General features: G+C 37.5%; 1 protein-coding gene across 1 annotated transcript in view; it reads left to right on the top strand.

The window, feature by feature from the left end:
* ADAMTS19 (ADAM metallopeptidase with thrombospondin type 1 motif 19) overlaps positions 1-23,023 on the top strand; it is a 219,024-nt gene that overhangs the window by 133,680 nt on the left and 62,321 nt on the right. Inside the window, exons 11-15 of the mRNA XM_081135323.1 lie at positions 2,354-2,455; positions 7,932-8,062; positions 9,306-9,478; positions 16,722-16,849; positions 21,137-21,257. Of these exons, the coding sequence (XP_080991449.1) occupies positions 2,354-2,455; positions 7,932-8,062; positions 9,306-9,478; positions 16,722-16,849; positions 21,137-21,257 (655 nt within the window). The remainder of the gene's footprint in view (positions 1-2,353; positions 2,456-7,931; positions 8,063-9,305; positions 9,479-16,721; positions 16,850-21,136; positions 21,258-23,023) is intronic.

Raw genomic sequence — 23,023 nt, 5'->3', positions numbered from 1 at the left:
CATGTAAACATTTTAAAAGTCTATTTGAGATAAACATTAAGATTCATGTTATGTGCTTTTAATGGTCTTTTCTTATTATGGAAGAATAAAAAAAAGGATATTGTATTATTTTTTATTAGTTTGCTAGGAAATGCTGAGTTCTGGGTTCCTACACAAAGCATTTTAAGCTTGAAAGTTCTTCTCTTAATCGAAGTATTAAGTGGTTTCAGCAATTAAGTTGAAAAAAATTCAACTCTGACTCCTGTCTGGCTCTAACAAAATAACCCACCCTGCCCCGAATTATCTTAAGAAAGGGCTTGATATTACATAGCTCTAATATCACACATCTGAGATATTCCACTTAAGGTTAAACAAAATGGCCCACACCATTTCTTCAACATTTCCTTGCTTTATTTTAGACAGTTTGGTTTGAAATTCTGGATCTGTTATTTTAAAAAATGAGGCTGTGATTTACTTACCATGAGGTCCTTAGACCTGCAGAACAGAAAGGGTAGAGAGATCTCCTCTTTGAGAGATTTATTCTGCACGACTGTGCTTATCTTGAAAAGCTGCCAAGTTTGCTTTTATGCTCTCAGTGCCTCAAGTGGAAATCAATTAAAGTACCTGCTGTTTTGAATAGTAGATAATGGTAGAAGGTCAGAATTCAGACCACCAACAGTGTTCAACAAGCGAGCATTATCCTAAAACTACAGAACAGAAGGTTGGCTTTTTAGTTCAGTGTGTACTGGTTAACTAATGAACTTGACTGAAATAATTCATGTTTTCACACAACTAAGCTTTATTGAATATAAGTAAAGCAACATTCTTCCTTGGCAGAAAATTCAGCATTTGACCCCATGATTATAAAACATCCTTAACATAAAGGTCTTAGCAGGAAAAAAAAAATCCCCACTTTTAGGAACTAAAATCTCAGGTTAGAGATCTGTTCATTCAAATATAAATGTGTCCTCAAAAGTACATTAAACAGTTAACCTCTCTGTTTATTTTCAAGAGTCTAAAATATTTTACAGAAGCAATTTGATTTAGGGAGTTTTAAAAATAAGTTCCTGGATGAATTTTTGATAAATGATATGTGGAAATGAAAGCATACAAGATAAGCTAAATCATATCCTAAATATAAGATATACTTGTATGAAATATTTTGAAGCAGAAAACTATCTGTCACAGCAGGTAAAACAACATAAATAAAATATAGCACACTGTTTCCTAGACTGTTGAGTTTTTAAGAGCTTACAAACATTTCAGAAATCTAAATATTTAAATAAAGAAAGAATAGGAAAATAATATTTTGGGAGTTGTGACACATCCATTGTTAGAGGTGTAAGAGACCTGTTTAAAATGTTAGCTTAAATATATCTTTCCCAGATCTGGGTCATAAGTTCATTTGAGCCATGGTTTTTAAAAAGGCTGTTTTGAACACCATCACCAGCGTAAACCTCCTAAAATAACCTTCTTATCTTAACTTGCTGGTCACCTGCTAGGTGGCTTCTTTTTCCCTCCAAATACAGAGTCCCCAGTCCTTTTGGACACTGAGGACCTGCTTCTTCTCTCTGTAAAATCTTGCCCAGGACTCCCTTCCCTGTGCGCCCTCCCGTCGTCACGCGGGCCTTCCCCGCGCTTCGCGATCGTGTGGTCCACGTTGCCACTTGGTCTGTCTTCGTTGACCTGTTCACTTCCACTCCTTTCTCCGAATACCTGGATAGGTGGCGGCACAGTCATGCTCGCTAGAGATCCCTTTCATCACCTTTACTGTTCCTCATGGATTTCATGCTTCTATGCAATTTGTTAGTAATGTGCTTATGTGGAAAACAACTTCATCTTTCAACTTTTTCCTAGAAAAAGTTGCTTGTGTCCTAGGGATCTAGAACTCATTCCTTCTGAGGTGAAATGACTGGTAATGAATGGAAATACACCCACTGAGTGCTCTGTATTGTGCCAAGGCCTAAGGATGCACAGTGAGGTCGTGAGTCACTAGCCCTGGCATTCAACCCTTAGGACAGGAGGCGTTTTCATTCTTCAGACCTGGCTCATGCAGTGGTGTAAACAGTGACTTTCAGTGCGCACTTTTCTCTTGCAGCTACTCAATGTTGCATGATCCCCTGTGTTTTATTAAAAGAAATTTAAATATATTTAAATATATTAAGCAGAATTCCTGTTTTATGTATCAATCCTCTCACCACTATAAATAATCCATATACTAGTTCAATCATAAGTTCAATACTAAAAGTACCTAAAGCATATTTTTTTCAAATAATTTCTGTTACTCTATTCAAATAGCTTTTTCAAAAATTATTGCTTTAACCTCAAAAATGTGATACTGTTCCCTTATTAGTTATTATGCCCTTGTTTTCAGCATGTTATCTGCACAGGGTTGTGGTGCAAGGTAGAAGGTGAGAAAGAATGCAGAACCAAACTGGATCCCCCAATGGACGGAACTGACTGTGACACTGGTAAGGTAAGTCATTTGTGTTGCCTGAAGTTAATTAGAATATCAAATAAAACTTAAGAAACTTGCATTTTCTCCTGCCAGTTACATATGTATTCATCTTAACACTGAGTGGAATACTTTCAGTATAAATAAAACTTTTAGCATTTCATCTATTTTCAGTTTTAACTTATATACTTTTAAATTCACAGTGGTTCTGTTAATATCAATGCAATTATTATTTTTAAAAATATATCTTGATTGATTTCAGAGAGAGGAAGAGAGAGGGAGAGAGAGAGATAGAAACATCAGTGATGAGAGAGTCATTGATCGGCTGCCTCCTGCACACCCCCGACTGGGGATCGAGCCCGAAACCCTGGCCTGTGCCTGGACTAGGAATGGAACTGGGATCACCTGGATCATAGGTTGATGCTCAACCGCTGAGCCACTCCAGCTGGGCTAATGTAATTATTTTTCATTATTGTTTATTATGAGAATGTTGAGAGTCAAAGATATATGTGTTACCTTGCCAAAAAAGAATTCATATTTTTTTACAATTTAAATCAATAGTAAAAAATAATAATCATAAAAATAGCATACATAATCACACTTCTCAGAACTGGTGAATACTTATAGGTATAAAATATTGTCTCAGGAGAGCCACTGAGTATAATTTTTCCTTGGCATTTCAAGTATCATAAATAAAATATTCTAATGGACATTTTGGGGATTAGTAAATATTTGGCTGTATAAGCTGTTTAACCTAATATGTTTTATAAGGCTATAGAAGTTTATTGGTATATATTTCCAAATCAAAATAACTGCTGTTGAAAATTTAATTTTCTTTTGAAGGAAATGAATGAGGTAGATCACATATAAACTTATAATTATGGTAAATTTAATCAAAAAATAACAGTTCAATGGTTTACATAGTTTTAAATTTTTTATTCTGTGAAGGGAAAGTGAAACAGTTATCACTTGATTCTAGATGAAAGATCAGAAACCTTGCCTCTAAAGAACATGAATTTTTATTACATTTGAAAAGAGACAATACAAAGATTACTTAGAGTGAATACTTAGTGAAAAAATTAGGTTATGTAGAGTGCTACTTTAAAAACATACCAATTTGAAAAATTGACAATAGAAATCTACCAATTCCACTTCTAGAATTTTGCCTAAGGAAATACACACGCACAAAGTTGGCATGTGGGTGTGTACACACACACACACACACACACACACACAGGTGTTCATGCAAATGTAACTTGCAAAGGTGAGAAATTAGAAACAACAAAAATATTCATCAGGAGAAGAATGGTTGCCGTGTAGCTGTTAAAAGAATGAAATAGATAATACATATATTCTAACATGAAAATGTCTGCAAGACAGCGGTTAGGACATAGCCATGTCAGAAAAAATGATACTGTATGATACCATTTGAGATTTAAGAAAAAACAACTTGTATACAGATGTGAATACACATCACATAGTATATATACTTAAATATACATAAATGGTTTGAAAATATAAACTTCAAAATGTGATTAGTAGTTAACCCTTGGGAGGGAAGTGGAATTAATGGATGGGAGTAAAGCAGCGGGAGGTGAGAGTGACTATAACTTCTCTCCAGGCATTTCTGGATTGTTTGCAATAGCACGTAGTCATTTGTTACTTCCATGATTTCTTTAATTAAAAACAGAAAAAACGTACAAATTGTTTAAGTCCAAAATATCTTTCAAAAGACTAGAAATGTTTGATCACTAGATACAGTCAATGAGAAAATGGTTCCTTGAAAGGGAACTTACGTGAAATACTAGTCGGTTGTTCGAATACTGTGCCAGGTGTTTTGCTATGAGCTTAAATGAAGAGTCAGAATTTGGATTTGTTTTATTTTTAAAATTATACAACGAAGTACAATGATGTGTGTATATTAGGCAAGCCTTATGGTGTTGTGCTGAGTAGTTTATTGCTTGAATCATAAAACTGTGCACCAGCAATGCTTTCCATTATCCCTGAAACACGAGAGCACTAATAAACAAAGGTAACCAAATAGCTGCCACATTTCTTCAGACATCACACAACCCACTCTCCTAATTCTTTAGCAATATAAAAACTCTTTCTTTTTATAACTAGTTTTCTTCTATTATTTTCCTTCTGATATTTACAAGAATAATTTGCATTCTCAAGGTTTCTAAAGTAAACTTATTCCTTCAAGTCATCAAAAGTAAAATGTTTTATTTTCCTGTGATTGTGCTAATGATATTCTTTTAGTGGTGCTGGTGTAATGTTTTGTGTATTGAAATGACATGAATTCGGCTCCTCCGGCCGTGTGTTTCAGCTGTGGTAGGAGCCATCATGAAAACAGCTTCCAATGCTCTGCTGTTGAGTCCTGTAGTGTTAAAATATTTGAATGCTTGTAACCTCGCACTAAACACTATAGCTCAATGCATTGCAAACCAAGAAACAAAGCTGGGAATTTTGTTATGATTATACTCTAGTGATGTTAATCTAGCTGTATAACTAGTTTACTTACAGGTATATAATTAAATTGAGAAGGTGCCTACAGAATTTTATGATTCAGAATGGTTGTGAATATAGGAATTTATCTACTGTTTATACACAGCATTTTCCAAATTAAAAGCAGCCTGTTTTCTTTCTTCTTTTCTCTTAAATAATACTATCATCTGTGTTTATATAGAACAGAGGTTAAAGTGTTGATAAATGATGTAGTAAAAACCAAGAAATATATATTTTTTACTTACAATATTTGCTAGGAATTGGGGCAGGGGAAAGGAAAGTCGTACCAATTTACTAGAATTTTAGACTATTTTGAAGGATTCTACATAATATATCTTAGTTATTTTGAAGGCTTCTACTTAATATATCTTAGTTATTTCCTCTTTTAAATTGAGATTCTTGAAATAACCATTGTCATGCTTAGTTGAAAAAAAATGAAGACTTTACTATCCTTAACTAATAACAAATTTTCGTATGTTCTGAGTTTGTTGCCTCCTTTCCTGCTCTCCTTTTCTCTTATCCAACAATGTATGTATGAGAAGATTTTATTAGAAAGCAATGTTTCCTTTGACATCTTCATGGACCTCTTCCTATCCTCTTAGCTTCCTAGACCTATCTGCATAGAAATTTGAGAGAATAGAAATATAGTCAATTTTTTAGCTCATGTACCATCCCAGAAATAGTCTATATTACATATTCTCTTAACATTTTCATAAATCAAACTAAATTAGTAGATATGACAAATTTTGATTTTTTAAAGACAAGGCGTAATATCTTTTTTTTTGAGGCTAAAAAATACAAATGAAACAGAACATGCTGCTAGAAAATTTATGAAAAACATTATTAGGATCATTTTAAATTCAAACTCAATAGAATATATTATATAATAATTTAAAGAAAACATTTAATGCTTTGCTCACATTGAAGCACAGCTCCAACTAGAAGACACAAAAGCAGGTTCTCCACAGTCTCACCCAGAAATATGCTTATCTGCAAGGTGATGAACCTTAAGTACTATGTTTTCTTTAAATTTCACTGATTTGTGTATGCAGATTTGTCTTGCATATCTGTTTCCATTTCTCTTCATCTGCCCAATTTGGTCTAGTTGAAATGACGTACAAGTCTAGATCCTGGTCCTTCCCAGAATATTTTTAGTCAGCTGTGAACTCTAGCCCATCCTTTTAATGTCAGTTTGCTGCTAAATGGGCAAGGAGCTATGACATTCACTCTGGGAAAAATAAACAGCTTTCAAGTAGGCCAAAACAATTTGACCAATTGAAATTTGACAGCTTTCATCTTGGATTCCCCCCCCCCCCCCCATGAATGGCATAACATTGTTTAATGCTTAAAACTGTTAAGTTGTTTAAAAGTTTTCACAGGGTCTGTTCTTTTCCTCTTTTGAAAATTTCAGACTGAATCTTCATACAAAATCTCAATTTGTTTAATGATGGACTTAGTATATCAATACATCTGAGCTGTTAGGGTTTATTTTTTTAAGCTCGATTTAAAATTACTTGACTCTAAAAGTGGTTGAATTTAAAATTTGTCCTGATAAGAGAAAATCTGCAGGATCTAATTATTTTATTGCATAGAAAAGCACTAACTGGGCTCAAACAAAACTATGTGGTGCAGTTTCTGAGCTTTCTCTTCTAAAAACAACTTTAAAAACATTCTCAAAATAAATTTTAAAGAAACATAGGTCAGTGAAGAGCAGAATGAACAGAATTTTGGTTAGGTTTCTGGAAACTTATTAATAATATTAATATAATGATACATGTAATTTATTTTTGTTATAGTGAATCTTCATTAAATCTTTAGTGTGGGCTATGCATTGAACTTAGCACTTCATTCAACCCCTGCAAAAAGTCTGTTAGATAAATTTAATTATCATTCTCATTTTGAAATGGGAAAATTGAGGATCAGAGTGTTTCTTAATTTTCTAAAAATTCCTTATACATCATGATGCACTTAAGTGCAGTAAACTGTTTAGGACTGAAAGAATCGCCTTGCTCAACCCCTATCATTACACAATCATTAATGTAAATTTTTCTGTTCTTTACTTATTACTTTCGATGTGATTTTGTTCAGTTAATTTTTACCTTGAACAGTTTGCCATGACCACCACATATGTAGGACTAAGGAGAAACTGTAACAAGCTGTCTACCAAGTCCTGGCAGCCATTCCTTGGTGACCCAGAAACAACCTCTTTCACTGCTTTTGTCTAAAGTTCATGCAAAAGTAAATATTAAAAAGCAGGAGCACACTCTTTTCTTTCATGGTTTCCTTCTTCAGTGACTAGATAGCAAATAAGCTACAGAAAAACAGAAATGAAATGACAGACTTTCAAAGAGTCTAATTGCCCAAGTTTTTCAAATAAAATGGCTTTCAGAAGAAATCATGCTATAATGTTAAGGCTTGAATTTGATGGGAACTCTTTCAGGAAAAAAAGGGGGGGAAAAGGCATACAGGAAAGTGCTAAAATTAAATAATACTTATTTTTAATTACAAAGGGAGTACCCTGAATCATTGACATTTCAAATCAAAATTGCTAAATTTGCTAAAATTCTGCTTCTCTCTAGTTACAGGACATTGATGTCTTATTTTCCATTCTTATGTATGACTCTGCTTTTTTTGTTTGTCACTTTTAAGTCGTTATGTTTTTAGAGTGTGTCAGTTTTCCTTTCCTGGCCTGTGCAGTCTCACGTTCCTTCTCCACCTATTCCTGTCACAAGTACTGAATTCTCAGGGCTACGGTACAAATGTCCGTGTGCTGTTTTCATGACAAGACTCTTTGATCTGACATAAAAACTGGGGAACTGGACCACTCTGTTACCACGACAGTAAGGGCCTACTTATCGGTGGTCTTTCAATTGCACGTATTTGGGGATCCGATAGACCCGATTTAATCACATTTCCAGTGACTCTAGGCCAGTGAATGATTTTCCGTTGTGCCCTGATTTGTTCACCTAAGACATAACTTTTGGAATAGTGGTGTAAGGCTGGAGAATGTACCAGCAGGACCTCAGCACCTGGACATGCGGCCGGAGAGTGGAGCGTGTGGAGCCCCTGCAGCCGAACCTGCAGTGCTGGGATCAGCAGTCGGGAGCGCACATGTCCTGGGTAAACGCCAAGTTCCTGGGTTCGGGGAGGGCAGTTTTTCCTTTCATTCTGAAATGCAAAGATTTTACTGATAAACCATGTAAGAAAGCAAAAGATGCCCCTCAATCCCTATTCCACCTTGGGAAACTGACAACTCCCTCAAATTATTTATTTTATATAAAAACTCCCTTTGAAAACCTCATTTATATGTGGAATCTAAAGGGCAAAATGAACGAATGAACGAAATAGAAATAGACTCCAAGACACAGAAAACAGACTGATGGTTGCCAGAGGGGAGGCGGTTGGGGGACTGGGTGAAAAAGGGGAAGGATTGAGAAGTACAGATTGGTAGTCACAAAATAGTCACAGGGATGTAAGGACAGCACAGGGAACATAGTCAATCCTATTGCAATAACTGTCGGCGCCGGGTGGGCACTGGAAATATCAGAGGGACCACTTTGTAAAGGATACGATTATCGCACCACTAGGCTGTACACCTTGAACTAATACAAAATAATATTGAAGGTCAACTGTAATTGAAAAAGGGAAAAGAAACAGAATAAAATAAGACCAATCCTTCTAAGAACTAATAGTTAAACCCTTCACAGGATGGTTTCTTGATTAAGTCAAACAAAATGTGTTAAATAAGCAGGGAGGTGTGTCTTAGGAAAAGTAAGTCAACATCTAAAGGAACCGTGAGAAGAGCAGGAAGATAGGACTGCAGAAAGGGAAGGCCTGAGAACAAAATCAATGGCAGAGGAAGCTAAGAGAGGAGAAACGAGAACTGCTGAGCACGTGTACAGACAGGGAGCATGACAAGGTCCCCTTGCCCGGCCCCAGCATTCCTAGCGTGACCCTGGGAAGGTGGGCGGGGAAGTCACTGCAGCTCTCACCCTTGGGGTGGGCTCACGGCCCGATTACTTCACAAGCAAGTTTAGCGCATTTACATGAAAATATTAGAAAGCATCTTCTTAATAATTCTTATAAGCAAACTCCTTTTCTCTTGAATTTTCCTGGCAAGTTGGCTTTTATTTCTCGTGTATTTTGGAAGTTAAATTGATCAAGGATTGGAAAAAGGACTTAAAAAACACCACAAAAACATGCATTTTCTACTATTACCAATTACTTAATGAGTCTACATTTTCAAAAGTAGATTTAATATAAAGGGGTATACATTATTAATATAATGCCTTTTAATTTTTTAAAAAAATGAGTAGTTGACCTAAAAAGAGATAAAATTGATTATTTGTACTATCTTTTCTAGGCTAGGTTCTGAAGCAAGGGATTGTAATGGTCCCCGAAAACAATACAGAGTATGTGAGAATCCACCTTGTCCTGCAGGTTTGCCTGGATTCAGAGACTGGCAATGTCAGGCCTATAGTGTTAGAACTTCGTACTCAAAGCATGTACTTCAGTGGCAAGCTGTCATGGATGAAGGTATGGCCAACCAGACCAGCATGTCTAGGTTCGCGAAGTGTTTTACAACAGTAGTAAATGTCATTTTACAGATTATATTCTAGGCATTTCAACACTCTCTTTTTTTCTGCCTTTACTGACATAAAACAACCACAAGCACTGGCTGAAAATGTCTATTTAAAAATATAGAGATAGGACTACACACTTATTAGATCAACTAAAATAAAAAAGGGTGAGAATACCAAATGCTGGTGAGGGTGAGGAGACACTGGGCATATCATACTTTGCTGGTAGGGGTGTAAAATGGTTCTTACTACTCTGAAAAAAAGCATGGCAGCTTCTTAAATAACTAAAGATACGCATTTGTCCCAGAAAAATGAAAATTTACATTCATAAAAAATCCTGTACACACGTTTATAGCAGCTTTATTTTCAATAGCCAAAAACTGGAAACAGCCAAAAAGGTTCTACATAGTTGAATTGCTTAAATAAACTGAGGTACATCAATAAAAGGAACAAATTACTGATATGTGCAATGAGGTTTGTTTTTATTTCAGAGCATTAAGCTGATTGAAAAGAAAACAACCGCAAAGGGTTACATACATGTGATTCCATTTATGCAACATCTTGAAATGACAAAACTAGAGAGATGGAAAACACATAGGTTAGCGGATGCCAGGAGTTAGGGATGGTGGTAGGGAGAGGGAGGGGTGTTACTGTAAATGGGTAGCATGAGGTAAAACATTGTGCCGATGAAAAATAGTTCAATATATTTTTGGTGGTGGTGGTTGTAAAATCTACACATGTGATAACTGTCTGTTGTACTGTAGCTACCAGGATGTAACCATGGGGAGAAACTGGGTGAAAGGTATATGGGGCCTCTCTGTACTATTTTTCAACTTCCTGTAAATCTTTAATCATAATAAGAATTTTAAGAAAATCGTATGTTGCCTTATAACTTAAGAATGGTGATTTTGCCCATGGTCAGTGGGCTGCGGGTTTGAGCTGCAGCACTAGAAGTAGTGGTGAATTCCCTGTCTTAACTGACCAGCCCGGCCGGGCGTGGCTCAGCGGTTGAGCGTCGACCTAGGATCCAGGCTATCGGGGTTCGATTCCCGGTCAGGGCACATGCCCAGTTGTGGGCTTAATCAATGACTCTCTCATCATTGATGTTTCTATCTCTCTCCCTCTCCTTTCCTCTCTCTGAAATCAATAAAGATATATTTAAAAACAAAACAAAGCTGACTATCATGCCCCCGGCCTCCCCTTTTGCTGTTTCTCTCCGTAGTCTATTTGGACTGTGCTTTCCCTCATTTCAATAACACTCTTGTTAGTAGCCTGACTTCCATTGTTTATCAGTTTTAGTGCACCCATTTGACAAAAACCCTTCCCTCAATGCAGGTCTCTGAGCATACAAGCCCTAATGGGAACAGCTAAGCAATGGGGCAGATTATTCCACTACATATTGGTGGGGGAGTAGCCATCAGATAATTCCCTCCTCATCTTCTTGCTATCAAGCCCCTAAGTCAAACTACCTTCCATCTGCTTTCTACCATATAGCACAATGTTCATTCCTCCTTTCCAAAGCCAGTGGCTCCAGCTGTGTCCTGGATGTCATCCCATCTGATTTACTGATTATCCCTGCTTTCTCTTATATACTTAATCTGCTCTTTCTTTCTAATTTTTCATACTGGGTTTTTAAGCATATTTAGGATTCCTCCATGAAAAACTGCAAACCATCCTCCAAGCTCATAGCCACCTCCAGCTGGTGCACTTACACTCTTTACCCCCTCATGGACACACTTCTCAAAAGGGCTGTCTGTTTTCCAGCCCTCTGTTTCCTGATTTTTTCAATCTGGATTTCACCAGCACAAATCACACTAATGTCGTCAAGGACTTTCATGGAAACTAAACCTAATAAATGGTTTCCAGTCCTTTTTATACTTGAACTCTCAAATACATTCCAATGGTTGGCTATATGTGCCTTTATTTCCATGACATAACACCTCTATCTCCGCTGTTTTTGGTGTGTTCTGCCCAGCCCAGATGCTATTCTGTTTTCACTCTACATTTTCTCCTTAGGTGATCTCATCTATTGCCATGACTTCAAATATGCAAATAACTCATGAAGTTATGTCTTCAGCCAGATTTTTTTCTTTGAGCTCCAAACTTGTTTGTACAACTTCCTCCTTGATATTTCTACTCAGGTATCAGCAAGTTTAAGACTAAATTCATGATTTTAACCCTTCCAATCCATATCCTTTCTGATCCTCTTTAGTGTCTCCTGTCTCAGTGAAGGTTATAGCAGCTTTTCGGTTGCACAAGCCAGAGATGTGACATCCTTAACATTTCCATCTTCCTCTCCCGCCTGTCCAACCCATCACCATGTCTTACCTGCTTTGCTCCCTGAATCCCTCTCTGCTCCATCTCTACTTTCACTATGCTGAACTTCAGTTCCCACAGTCTCTTGCTTGGGCTACTCTAGCGGTTCCAAAGAAGTCTTTCTGTGTCCACTCTTCTCCTGCCTCAACTCACTCTTCATAGAGTAGCCTACAGATCTTTATATAAAATGCTAATCTAATCATTTGAATGTTCCACTTAAAGGCTTTCAGAGGCTTCCCATAACTCTTCAGGTAAACACCAAATTACACAACATGACATGCACAAGACCCTGCTTAATTGGCCCCCTTCTCTTGTCTCCGGCTTCATCTGAAACCTTGATCTCTTTCACTCGGCACTCCACACGTGGGTCTTGTTTTACCGCCTCAAACATGTCATGCTCTCTTTCCCCACACAGTCTCCAAACACACTGTTTCTTCAGTTGAGAAGAAATTATAGCACAATCTTCTGCCTACGGAATCCTTTTAATAACTGGCTCTTCTGTCGTTCCAGATGCTTAGACCAAAAACCTTGGAGTCACCATATTTTCTTTTCTTTCTCTTTCACTATACATTCAAAATATCAGCAAGGCCATATTAGCCCTGTCTCTAAAATACTTCCAGAGTCTCATCACTTCCCAGCACCCAGAACTGCCACCCTGGTGCAAGCCACTATCTTTCACCCAGATGATTGCAGTAGCTGTCTAACTGGCCTTTATGCCTATGTCCTTATCCTGCCTCCCTTCTGAACATAACAGCTAGAATGATATATTTAAAAGGTCAGTCATATCATGTTATTCTTCCATTCAAAACCCTCTAATATCTTCACAACTCACTAAGAGTAAAAGTTCGTAGTTCTTCTAATGGCCTGTAAGGACCTCCACCGCCTGGCTTTTTGTTACCCTCTAATTTCATCTCTACTGTTCCTGCATCACACCCTTCCACCCACACTGGCTCCCTTGCTCTTTCTAGAGTAAGTTAGTGTCTCAGAAGTAGTTGTTTTCTGGGCTGAAACACTTTCCCCAGGTATCAGTAGGATCCATTCTTTCACCTCCTTCAGGTCTTCTCTTAAATAATAACTCAATGACTTTCCTTTCCCTTTGTTCTTTTGTTCACAGAGCTTATCATCTGCCATAATACTTTTATGTTTTATTTGTTTATTCCCCCTCAATTAATAGTTGTAAGAGCCGGGCTTGGTGTTATATTTTGTGCATGTTCCATCTTTAGCACTGTAAACAGTATGTGAACAGAGTAGGCCCTGAATAACTATTAGGTGAATGACCGATGTGTCTAATGGGAATTTTCTTGTGGTCTGTCTGGGCCCCTCTTGTCTTCTCATTAAACATTCTCCTTAGGATAATCCTACTTACTCACTAGGTTTTATTTATCACCTATAGGCTAAAGGGACACAGATATTAATCTCCAACCCAGATTGCTCTGTCCTGATCTCCTTAGCTGCTTACCCATCTGGTGCATGGCATCTCCACTCAAAATGCCGTTCATCTCCAACCCAATGTGCTCCGAGTTGAATACACCTCCTGTTCCTTTCCTTTCTCAATCCCCCTCTGCTTCTCTTACTGGGCTCTTTCACAGAGGACGAAATCATGATCTGCCTCATTACCAACTAAGCCAGAATCCCTCCTCAATCTCCATCCACCTGTAATCAATCAGCAGACCCCACTCGTTCAATCCTTTCTGCTGCCAGAGCCTTTGTTCATAATTGCACCACCTCTAAACTGGATTCCTTAGCTTCCGCACCATCTCTCTGACGTAGTCGCACCCTCTGCCAGCCCCTACACCTCATTTCAGCCAGGTTGGCCTTTTGTAAGGCCAGATTTGTCAGTCACTTTGCCAAGTAATACCTTTCCATGAGTCCCATTGCTCTCAGGACCAATCTCAAACTTTATTACCTGGTTTATAAGGCCATTTTTGTGGCCCACCCCCTTTGACTTCTCTCATTCCCTTCTGTAGTCTCCAGCACAGCCGGACCAAATTCCATTCCCTTCCTCCTATGCATCATGCTCTCTTATTTCTGGGCCTGTAAACATGCTAGTTTCTTGGCATAATACCTTTCCTTTCTCAAGCTTTGATCTCTCTCTCTCTCCCCTTCATTTATTTACCTTGAAAACTTATACTGATTTTTTTGGTCTCAGCTTATGTCCAGTTTTCTAGAAAAAAGAATCCACCTGATCCTTCAGACTGGGCAAGTGCCTCTTCTCAGTACCCCCAAGTACCCCATTGTAGCAGATTTTAATGTGTCTGTATGCTCTCTATTGTCTGTGCTTAGTGTGTGGACTGGCATTTATTAAGCTTTTGATGAACCTTTGTTGCATAAATTTGAGATATATAAACAATATCTTTTCATTGTTAAAAATATAATCAGGATGACTATTCAGATCATGAAAGTCATTATCTGATCATTTGAGGGTTAATGCTATCTCTGCCTCTGACTGTACAATTTGATAATATTGAGTTCATTTGAAACTTTTTTACCCATATGTGAAATAAGAGATAGGAAGGAGGTTCCCTTCAGGTAAAAAAATCAGAATTGAATGGGGGTCAACTTGAAATATGAAAGATACTGGAAGTCACAATTGAATAAGTTCCTAACTTATAAAGTGATGTTTATCACCAGAATAATCCATAATAGGCAATTATATAATTAGCAGGTTAGCATTTTTTATAGTAAATTTTTTTGCAAGTGAGACATCTATCAAACACAGCAGTACGTATGATGAATAAAATACACAACAATAGTCTTCATATGTTGTAGCACTCTAGAAGGAATTGAAACCTATAATTCTTTTTAAAAGCCCAAGTCTTAATAACATATGACACCTTGAAACGCAAGTGGCTAATTCTGCTGTTGTGATGGAGTACATGTGCCTGTGGCTAGGAGAGTTAAATGTAGGATATCAAGGCAGTAGAGCATTTATTTTTAGAGAAAAAAAAGACCCATGGCTTTAACATTCAGGTGTTTTGCATACTCTGTGCTGAAATTTGGCTGAGATCCATGTTTAATGCATATCTTGGAAAGGGTTTGTCTCTTAAATCAAGACAGAGCCTGCCTGCCAAGTACTGGCATGTTAAATGGATCACTATAATGTCACAGTCTCGAGGGTATACTCCAGGAAGGAAGATTGGTATCAAATGTTTATGTCATCTGTAAAGCTAAAGTAAGCACAGCCAATTGACAATATGTTGTAAAAGGAGAAATACAAAGATTTTTATCTGAAGTCTTGCTTGGAATGTGAGTGGAATTTTCTAGATTAACTCCTGTCAACATTATTCATATATCAGGTTTGTTCCTCTCTTCCATAAAAACTCCAGAAAGAAAATTTTATATATATATGTATATATATATATATATATATGATTTTTATGTATATATACGTATATATATACATATATATGATTTTTAAAGTGTTACAATTACAACAGCTGTTTTTAAGTCCAAAGATATGACATCGTAAGCAGTCGCTGAATAAGCATAGCTTACTTTGAGGTGCGAGAGCACACTACAGGGCTTCACTGGGGCTTATAATGGCATCTTAAAGGAAAATTTCAAAACCATGCACATTGAAGGCCTTGTTCCAACTCATCAAAATTGTTCAAAGCGGTACTCAGAAGCCACATGTGAAAACTGTTTGAAATGCTCAATTCTGAAGGCTCATTTGACTGTCTGTCTTCTCTTTGCAAAGTGATACCCTGTTCCATGCCTCTGGCTGTTACTGGGTATTTATAGAGCCCCATCAGCATACTGGAACTTCACTGAAGACATACTCGAAGATCAGTGGCAGAGACTGTCAGCTATTTTCCATTCTATTTATATGAGCTTAATAAACAGTAAAGGGCCTGACTGGTGTCAAGCCAATAGAGTAGTAATGTAGCATGGAAATTGCTCTAAAGTTTCAGATTTGGATGATCCTACTACTGGTGTTACCAAATACTACAGCTCCTCTGTACCACGCTTAGAAATAGAAACGGCGCTTTACAGATATTTTGGCGCTCTCTGACTGAGCTTGCTGGGCAAGTGTTTTAACTCTGCCCACCCTATCTCACTGTGCAGTGGCGTGCTGAAGAACACAGCCAGCCGTCAAGAATGCTTTACCTAGAACTGTGGCTCTCAAGCCCCACGTCCTGTACAGTGACATGCTCTCTAAGCAGAAAAGGGGGTTGAGTCCCAGCCAGCACCTCAGCAACTGCGCTCCCATAGATGTTCTGATGGGATCGTGTTACAGTTCTAAACGTCCTAGTCATGCAAAATCTTATAGAGTTGCTTATCTTAGAAGTTCTTCTTTCTCCCTTTAGTAATTTTTTAATTAGAAAATGCCAAATGCATAGGACTGAAAATGAGTGTATTGGGATTTATAAGTGAGACATCAAGAACACCTGAAACTAATACAAAATAATATTGAATGTAAACTGTAATTGAAAAAGAATTTTTTTAAAGTTGAAGAAAATGAAAGGTTTTATGAATAAAGTAAATCTTAAGTAGGCGGGATTCTGATATGTACTTAAGATAAAGGAGAATTCGTTCCAAAAAATGGGAGCAAAAATGGGGGTGGGCATAATATTTTTCAGGAAGAATGATTGGCTTGTGTGTAGTAGAGGTTTAGTGCCAGAAAATAATAAGTGATACATTTTGAAAGTAATTTGAAGACAGATTTTTTTAAGAAGGACATTGATACTCATATTTTTCCCTAGGCATCATCTCATATACTACTCATAATAGCCCTCTAGTGTTATCTGCTCCGGTATTATATATCCAATTAACTATCAAATTATACTTTTTATTCAACAACTGTTCTGAAAAATAAAGCTTAAGATAAAAATATTTATGGAGTCACGTTTGCTCATGTTTCTTTTTATCTGCTCCCCACGTAGGAAAACCATGTGCCTTATTTTGCTCTCCTGTTGGAAAAGACCAGCCTATTCTTCTGTCAGAAAAAGTGATTGATGGAACTACTTGTGGATATCAGGGATTAGATATCTGTGCAAATGGCAGGTGTCAGGTAAGACATTCTAAAAGAATGTATATGCTGAGAAGGGCTGTGGGACCCCTGAGCAGCTGCGCATGTGGTGGAGAGCTCTGCACTAAGATTCAAAAGACGTGGGTGTTGTCCTGACTCAACTGTGATCTTGACCAAGTCTGATCTACTTTGTATCATGTAAGGTTTGGACTAGATAATCTATAATATCCATTACTCGCGGAAAGAATCTGAGATTTTTATTACCACGTACATATTACAGGTCTAAAATTGTAACACTTTGGTTATTTTAAGTCAAAACATGGCAGACCAAAAATTCGAGCACTCCAGTGCTCCATGTCTTGTGTCCAAGACGGAGCCATGTGGTAAAAAATGATCACATCAGTCAGTCCTACTACTCACTGAATATGAAAGCATTTTATTTTATTTTTTAAATATGTTTTATTTAAGAGAGAAAGGAAGAGGGAGAGGAAGAGAGAGAAACATTGATTGGTTGCCTCTTATACACACCCCGACTGGGGATTGGACCCTCAACCTAGGCATGTGCCCTGATCGGGAACCGAGCCAGTGACCTTTAGGTGCATGAGACAACGTCAACCAACTGAGCCACACCAGCCAGGGCTGAAAGCATTTTAAATTTTCTTATAACACTTAAACATTTCATTTGCCTTTCTCTTCCTTTTTTAAGTTATTTATTTTTTAATTAAATTTATTGGGGGTGACAATACATTTAAGATTATAGAGGTTTCGAGGGTACAATTCTGTGATAGGTCATCTGTATGTTGCACCGTCCGCTCACCACCCAAAGTCAGATGATTATCTTCCTTCACCGTATACTTAACCCGCTTTACACCCTACTACCCTCCCACCCCCTTCCCTCCGGTGACCAACATACTGTTATCCTTGTCTATGAATTTTTGTTTGTTTGTCTTGTTTGTTCATTTGTTGCTTTCAGTTTTATATCCCGCATGTGCGTGGAATCATGCGGTTCTTAACTTTTTCTGTCTGACTTATTTCGCTTAGCATGATATTCTCAAGACCCAGCCGTGTAATCATCGTTTTCTACGTGCATCTGTGTGCTCTCCTCCGTTTGTCGTTAGAAAGGCAGAAATTCTGTTAGACCGAGGAAGCAGCGTGGTGGGAAGATCAAAGGCTAGAACTTAGAATTTGCTAGTCATAGCTCTGCCACTACCTCAGGCCGGCTTCCCTGGAAGATGAATATGCAGGAAGTTTAATGCCAGATGTTTTCATGATCAACATCTGCATGGGGAGCAGAAGGAGGCAGGATTGGGCACGGGGAGAAACTGGGCTGTGGTGCGGCCACAAGACCTCAGCTGACCCTGTGGGGAGCGTTGAAACTGGGATGGCTCTTCAGAGTTGTCCCCATTCGGGGTGAGAAAAAAAAGCCCTTTTTACCAACAGCATCTATGAGCATTTGGATGCAAGCTGTCCTTGGAAGGGGATGCGACTTTGGGAAATGCAGTTTTCTTCAGACTAGGCAATTTCTGAAACGGGTTGATGGCCGAGAGCCATCAGCTGATAAAATTCCCAGGCATGGGTGGGAAAGAAATCCTTTCGTTATGAAAGAGTATCTGAGTGGAGCAGCACTGGATCCATGACAACCGCTTGGGAAAATCACATAAGATAGGTATGCATCCTGGAACTAATGTGTAAAATGAAGTTGTTGGACCAATTACATTGATTTTCTTTTTTTTTGCACTCCTTTGAGAATTTGATGAAAAGTGCTTCCCTGCCCCCCCCCCCACACTCATACACCAAAATTTAAAAACAATTGCAAGCTATAGATGGATCAGTCTGTGGTTCTATAGAGGTCTATAGTCTTCTGGGTAAAAACTTGAAAACAACATGAAACTTAAATGCTTCACCAGCTCTAAGATTCTATACTTTTCCAGCATGCTATAAAGTTTAAAGCGCAGAATCATGTACTAACATTGGCATAAGAAATGGTTTTTAAGTTACATATTAATTTCCTTTATTCTTTAACAGAATATGGCAGTAACATAAAATGTAACTTTTTCATTTGTCTGTAAAAATGAGTCATTGCAGATATTTACCTGTACATATTTTGTTTCTAGATCTGTATGTTGTGCAATTAAGGCTTTTAACTTAATTGTGTCATTGCATGTAAACTTGTCGGATTAGTGTATGTCTTGAATTTATTTTCCAGAAAATTTTTTCCCAACTATATATACCACATAAAATAGCCTAAATTACTATGCTTCTCACTTAACAATACTGTGTAAGGCAGATCTTTTACAGAGTTCCTAACTAGACATTAAAATCACAGCAGCAACAACAAATTACGCATAAGTGCTATGTGAATCTGATGATTATAATTAAAGTTCTATGAAATGGATTTTCACTTAACAACGTTGGAATATTTAAAGATTCTGGCCTTTTAACTAAAATGCTTCATTCAGTCTTTCGGTATACTTAAAAACATGCCCCTCCCCCCCAACCTTCTATATGTTGGGTTTGGCTTGCATGTTTTTTGTCACAGAATGCATAGCACCGAAGCTGACTGTAGGATCCTAAACTTGGTGAGGGGGCGGAGAAGGGCAATTGGAAATTGACAGCTCTCTCCAGGCGACACCCCCATCGCGGCACAGGGGAGAGGGCGCTCTACCCGCCTGCCAGTGGCCCCAGGCACTGCCTCCCCAGAGCCGCTCCTCCTCCACTCCTGGCATTGCCTGAGCGTGTTTTGATGAGCGTGGATAGTTGAGACTACCAGTTACAAGATAGGACATTCTGGATTCTTATTTTAAAAAATACACGATTATCAAACCATGTCATAGGTCTTCACCTCACTTTTAGTTTAGGTTTATAGACATGTAATATCCCAGTTCCAAGGGTTATGAAAAGGAGAAATTACTAGGCACAAATGTATTCAAATTTTTAACTACTGTTTATTGGGTTTATTTTATTTGCCAGGGAACAAGCTGGGAGCTAGGATAGAGCAATGAGGCTGCTTTCTTTATTTCAGAACTGCTCTAGACTCGACTCTAAATTTTTTCCTCATTTGTACATGAAAGAGAGATTTTTTTCCCCTCACCCTAGAATCCCCAGGTCTTTTCGTGGCTCTGCTTAGTGAGCTCTTCCCACACCTTGGTTGTATTTTGAGAACTTCCCGCGGCGCCTCTTTCCCCCGGAGCCGCCCCTTTCTTCCTCCCCATGCGCTTTGGTCTGCTGCCCTGCATTGTCTGCCTCTGGCCGGGTACAGCCCTTCACACAAGGGAAGGACGCTACGTTATGCAGGTTTCGTGTGATCTTTGCTCAGGATATTTATCCTGCGGCTGTACTTTATCACCTGCCTGCTCCCCTCATCGCAGCACCACCACCACCAACCACAGCAAAAGATCCTGTTACTGTTTTATTAATATTTTAAAAATCCCTCTAAAATAATTGCAGCTTATAAATGGATAAGATCTTGTTACTATTAATATTTTAAAAATCCCTCTAAAATAATTGCAACTTATAAATGGATGTATCACAGTCTCTCTTGCAACTCCTAGTTAGGGATAATTCTTAGTCCGGCTATTTATTTCTGGCAGTATTGATCATGATAAATTCTGCTCTCTGAGTGTGCACAGCTTTGCAAAATATGATTATATTTCCTGTATATCAATGGGAGGCCAACAATATTTGCTAGAAAAAGCCAGTGATTTATTCTTACAAGATTTGTATTAACACCATTTTTCTGGGAGCATATAAAAATTAATTCCCCTGCTGTTTATATTTTCTTCTAGCTGCCATGGGTTGTGAGCAGTTCTTACTCACATTTCTGTGCTGGATGCCAAAGCAGACAGAGATAGAACTTCATTCATGAACTGCAGTGAAAATAAACATTTATGTTTGGGTTTCAAAAAATTAATATTTCATATTCAGCATTTGCTTTGCAACTACCTTAGAGGTGAAGCCATCCATATAACAAAGTGTATCTGTTCTCTGTTGAGTAGAATGAATTCGATTGTGTTATATTTAATAGGAATGTCACTGCCTTTGTGATTTATGTAAATTGCATTTGTCTCAATAATATTTGACCAAGTTGCTTTAGGATATCGTTTAATTTTAATAAAAGAAAAATATTCTCATCACTATTCTGCTCTTACATCACTTTATAGATGACATTTGACATGAACTTGCTGTATTAGTTAGCACCAGAGAATACATTTGACTAGTTTGTCAATTAAATATGTCTAGTTTGTAGAGACTAGGTTTGTCCTAAATTAGAGGCTAAAAGAGAAAAAGAAAACACTCACTCTATGATGGACTGCCATTCTCTTGTTACAGAAAGTTGGCTGTGATGGTTTCTTGGGGTCTCTTGCAAGGGAAGATCATTGTGGTGTATGCAACGGCAATGGGAAGTCCTGCAAAATCATTAAGGGAGATTTTAATCACACCAGAGGAGCAGGTAATTATAGTTTTATATTTTCAAAATGAATCATTTGAACAATCTTTGGGGACAGAGATTACGTTGAAAGTGACTTAGAAATGTCAGTTCTGAGTCTACTGAAGACTGTAATGGGTATTGAATGATTTTTCATGATGACATACAATACATGTGATACGAGCCAGAAATTCTAACAAACCCATTTCCCAATAATGAAAATATGAAGTCATCTGTTGTGCATTTAATAAATTGGAGCAGCAAGGGAATAATCTAATTTGCATGGGCAAATGTTATCAGGTTTCTACAGACTTATTCTCAAATGCAAAGCGTGATGTCTCACAGAGAGTAATGATTTGTTACAGCCTCAAGCCGCTGTTCAGAGTATCAGAGTATTAGGCTTCAGGTTTTCAGCTCTCCATTGTCTTTATTTTTTCTTAACATTTTTCTAAATTTGAAGGGAATACATTTTTGGAAACACTGCAGCATGGTGGAAACAATAACAAGGGGGTGTCAGAAAATGAGGGATGATGGTCCAGATATATCAATAGTGGGAATTCATCCTCTATTCCTTTGTTTTTTTCATCCATAAATACTAATACCCAAGGGATATGAGAATGAAGTGAATATAATTGATCTACATAGTGTGAGTTTTAAAGTGATCCACAGCAAAAAAAAAGTAATATAATCTATACTGAAATATAATGACCCACAAGTATGCTTTATAAACAGCAAATGCTTTATATACAGGTCCTCAAGCTTATTGGGAGGAAGCAAACATTTCTTTGTTTACATGAGTGTCTCACCTGGACATCTACCTGCTGAACTCTTATTATTTGTGATTATATTTTCATCCATCATCTTTAGTATGCGTATATTACAAACATCACCTTTTTCCTATTTTAAATTCCTTTCTTGGTCAAATACCAGAAAACTTGAGACTAAAATATATATTCATTTTAATACAAAAACAAGCCATTTGTGTTTGAATAATCAAGAAAACTGAATTCATTCTAGATAAAAGAATCCTTCAGAAAAAAATATTAGACACAGCCCCCTGAGGTTGAATATAAGTATTTGCTGGGTCCTAGCAGAATAAAAGAAACTTCAGCTTACAATTTTGAAGCCTAACAATAGCTAAGGCCCAGAGTAAATTACAGAACAAGATCTCAGTCTCCAAAGCTGTGAAACAGGTGACAGGTCCTCCGAGTCAAAATCTGCCATAACTCACTTAGAAAAGTCATATGGAGCTGTAACAGGCTCCCAGACTCTCAGCTAAGAAGTGCAATTATAATAAGCTTTTCAGCCTGATTGTGATGGCAGAAGTATTTATAGTACAGAAGGTCAAATGAAGTCTGAAAGACTAAAGATATAAAGATACTAGAATTTTTGAAGAATATTCTTGCATAGTTACTTAACATGCATGAAACAGTTCACTGAAGAGGACTGATGCACACTCGACACATATCTTTCACTGTAATAACACTTGGTTTTTCCACCAAGCATAGAAAAGACAAATACCAGTTAACAAATCAGTAATGTTTATCATTCTGACTGCAGTTATGCGAGTACATTTTTCCAGATTCCTATTATAAAAGTTGTTTCAATTGTGCTTTAATTTCCAATTTTGTTCATTTGTTTGTTTGTTGTAGGTAAGTTATATTAATGGCATCTGTTAGTTGGAAAATGTCTGAGATCCCTAAGATATTGGAATTATTGGAGACTAATAATATTGCTTTCTTCCTGAAACTCTACGCCAGTTTCCCATTGCTCACAAGAAAGAGACAAGA

Source organism: Miniopterus schreibersii (genome assembly GCF_964146895.1).
Source record: "Miniopterus schreibersii genome assembly, chromosome: 4".
Lineage (NCBI taxonomy): Eukaryota > Metazoa > Chordata > Mammalia > Chiroptera > Miniopteridae > Miniopterus > Miniopterus schreibersii.
This window is presented reverse-complemented; position numbering and strand designations above follow the sequence as displayed.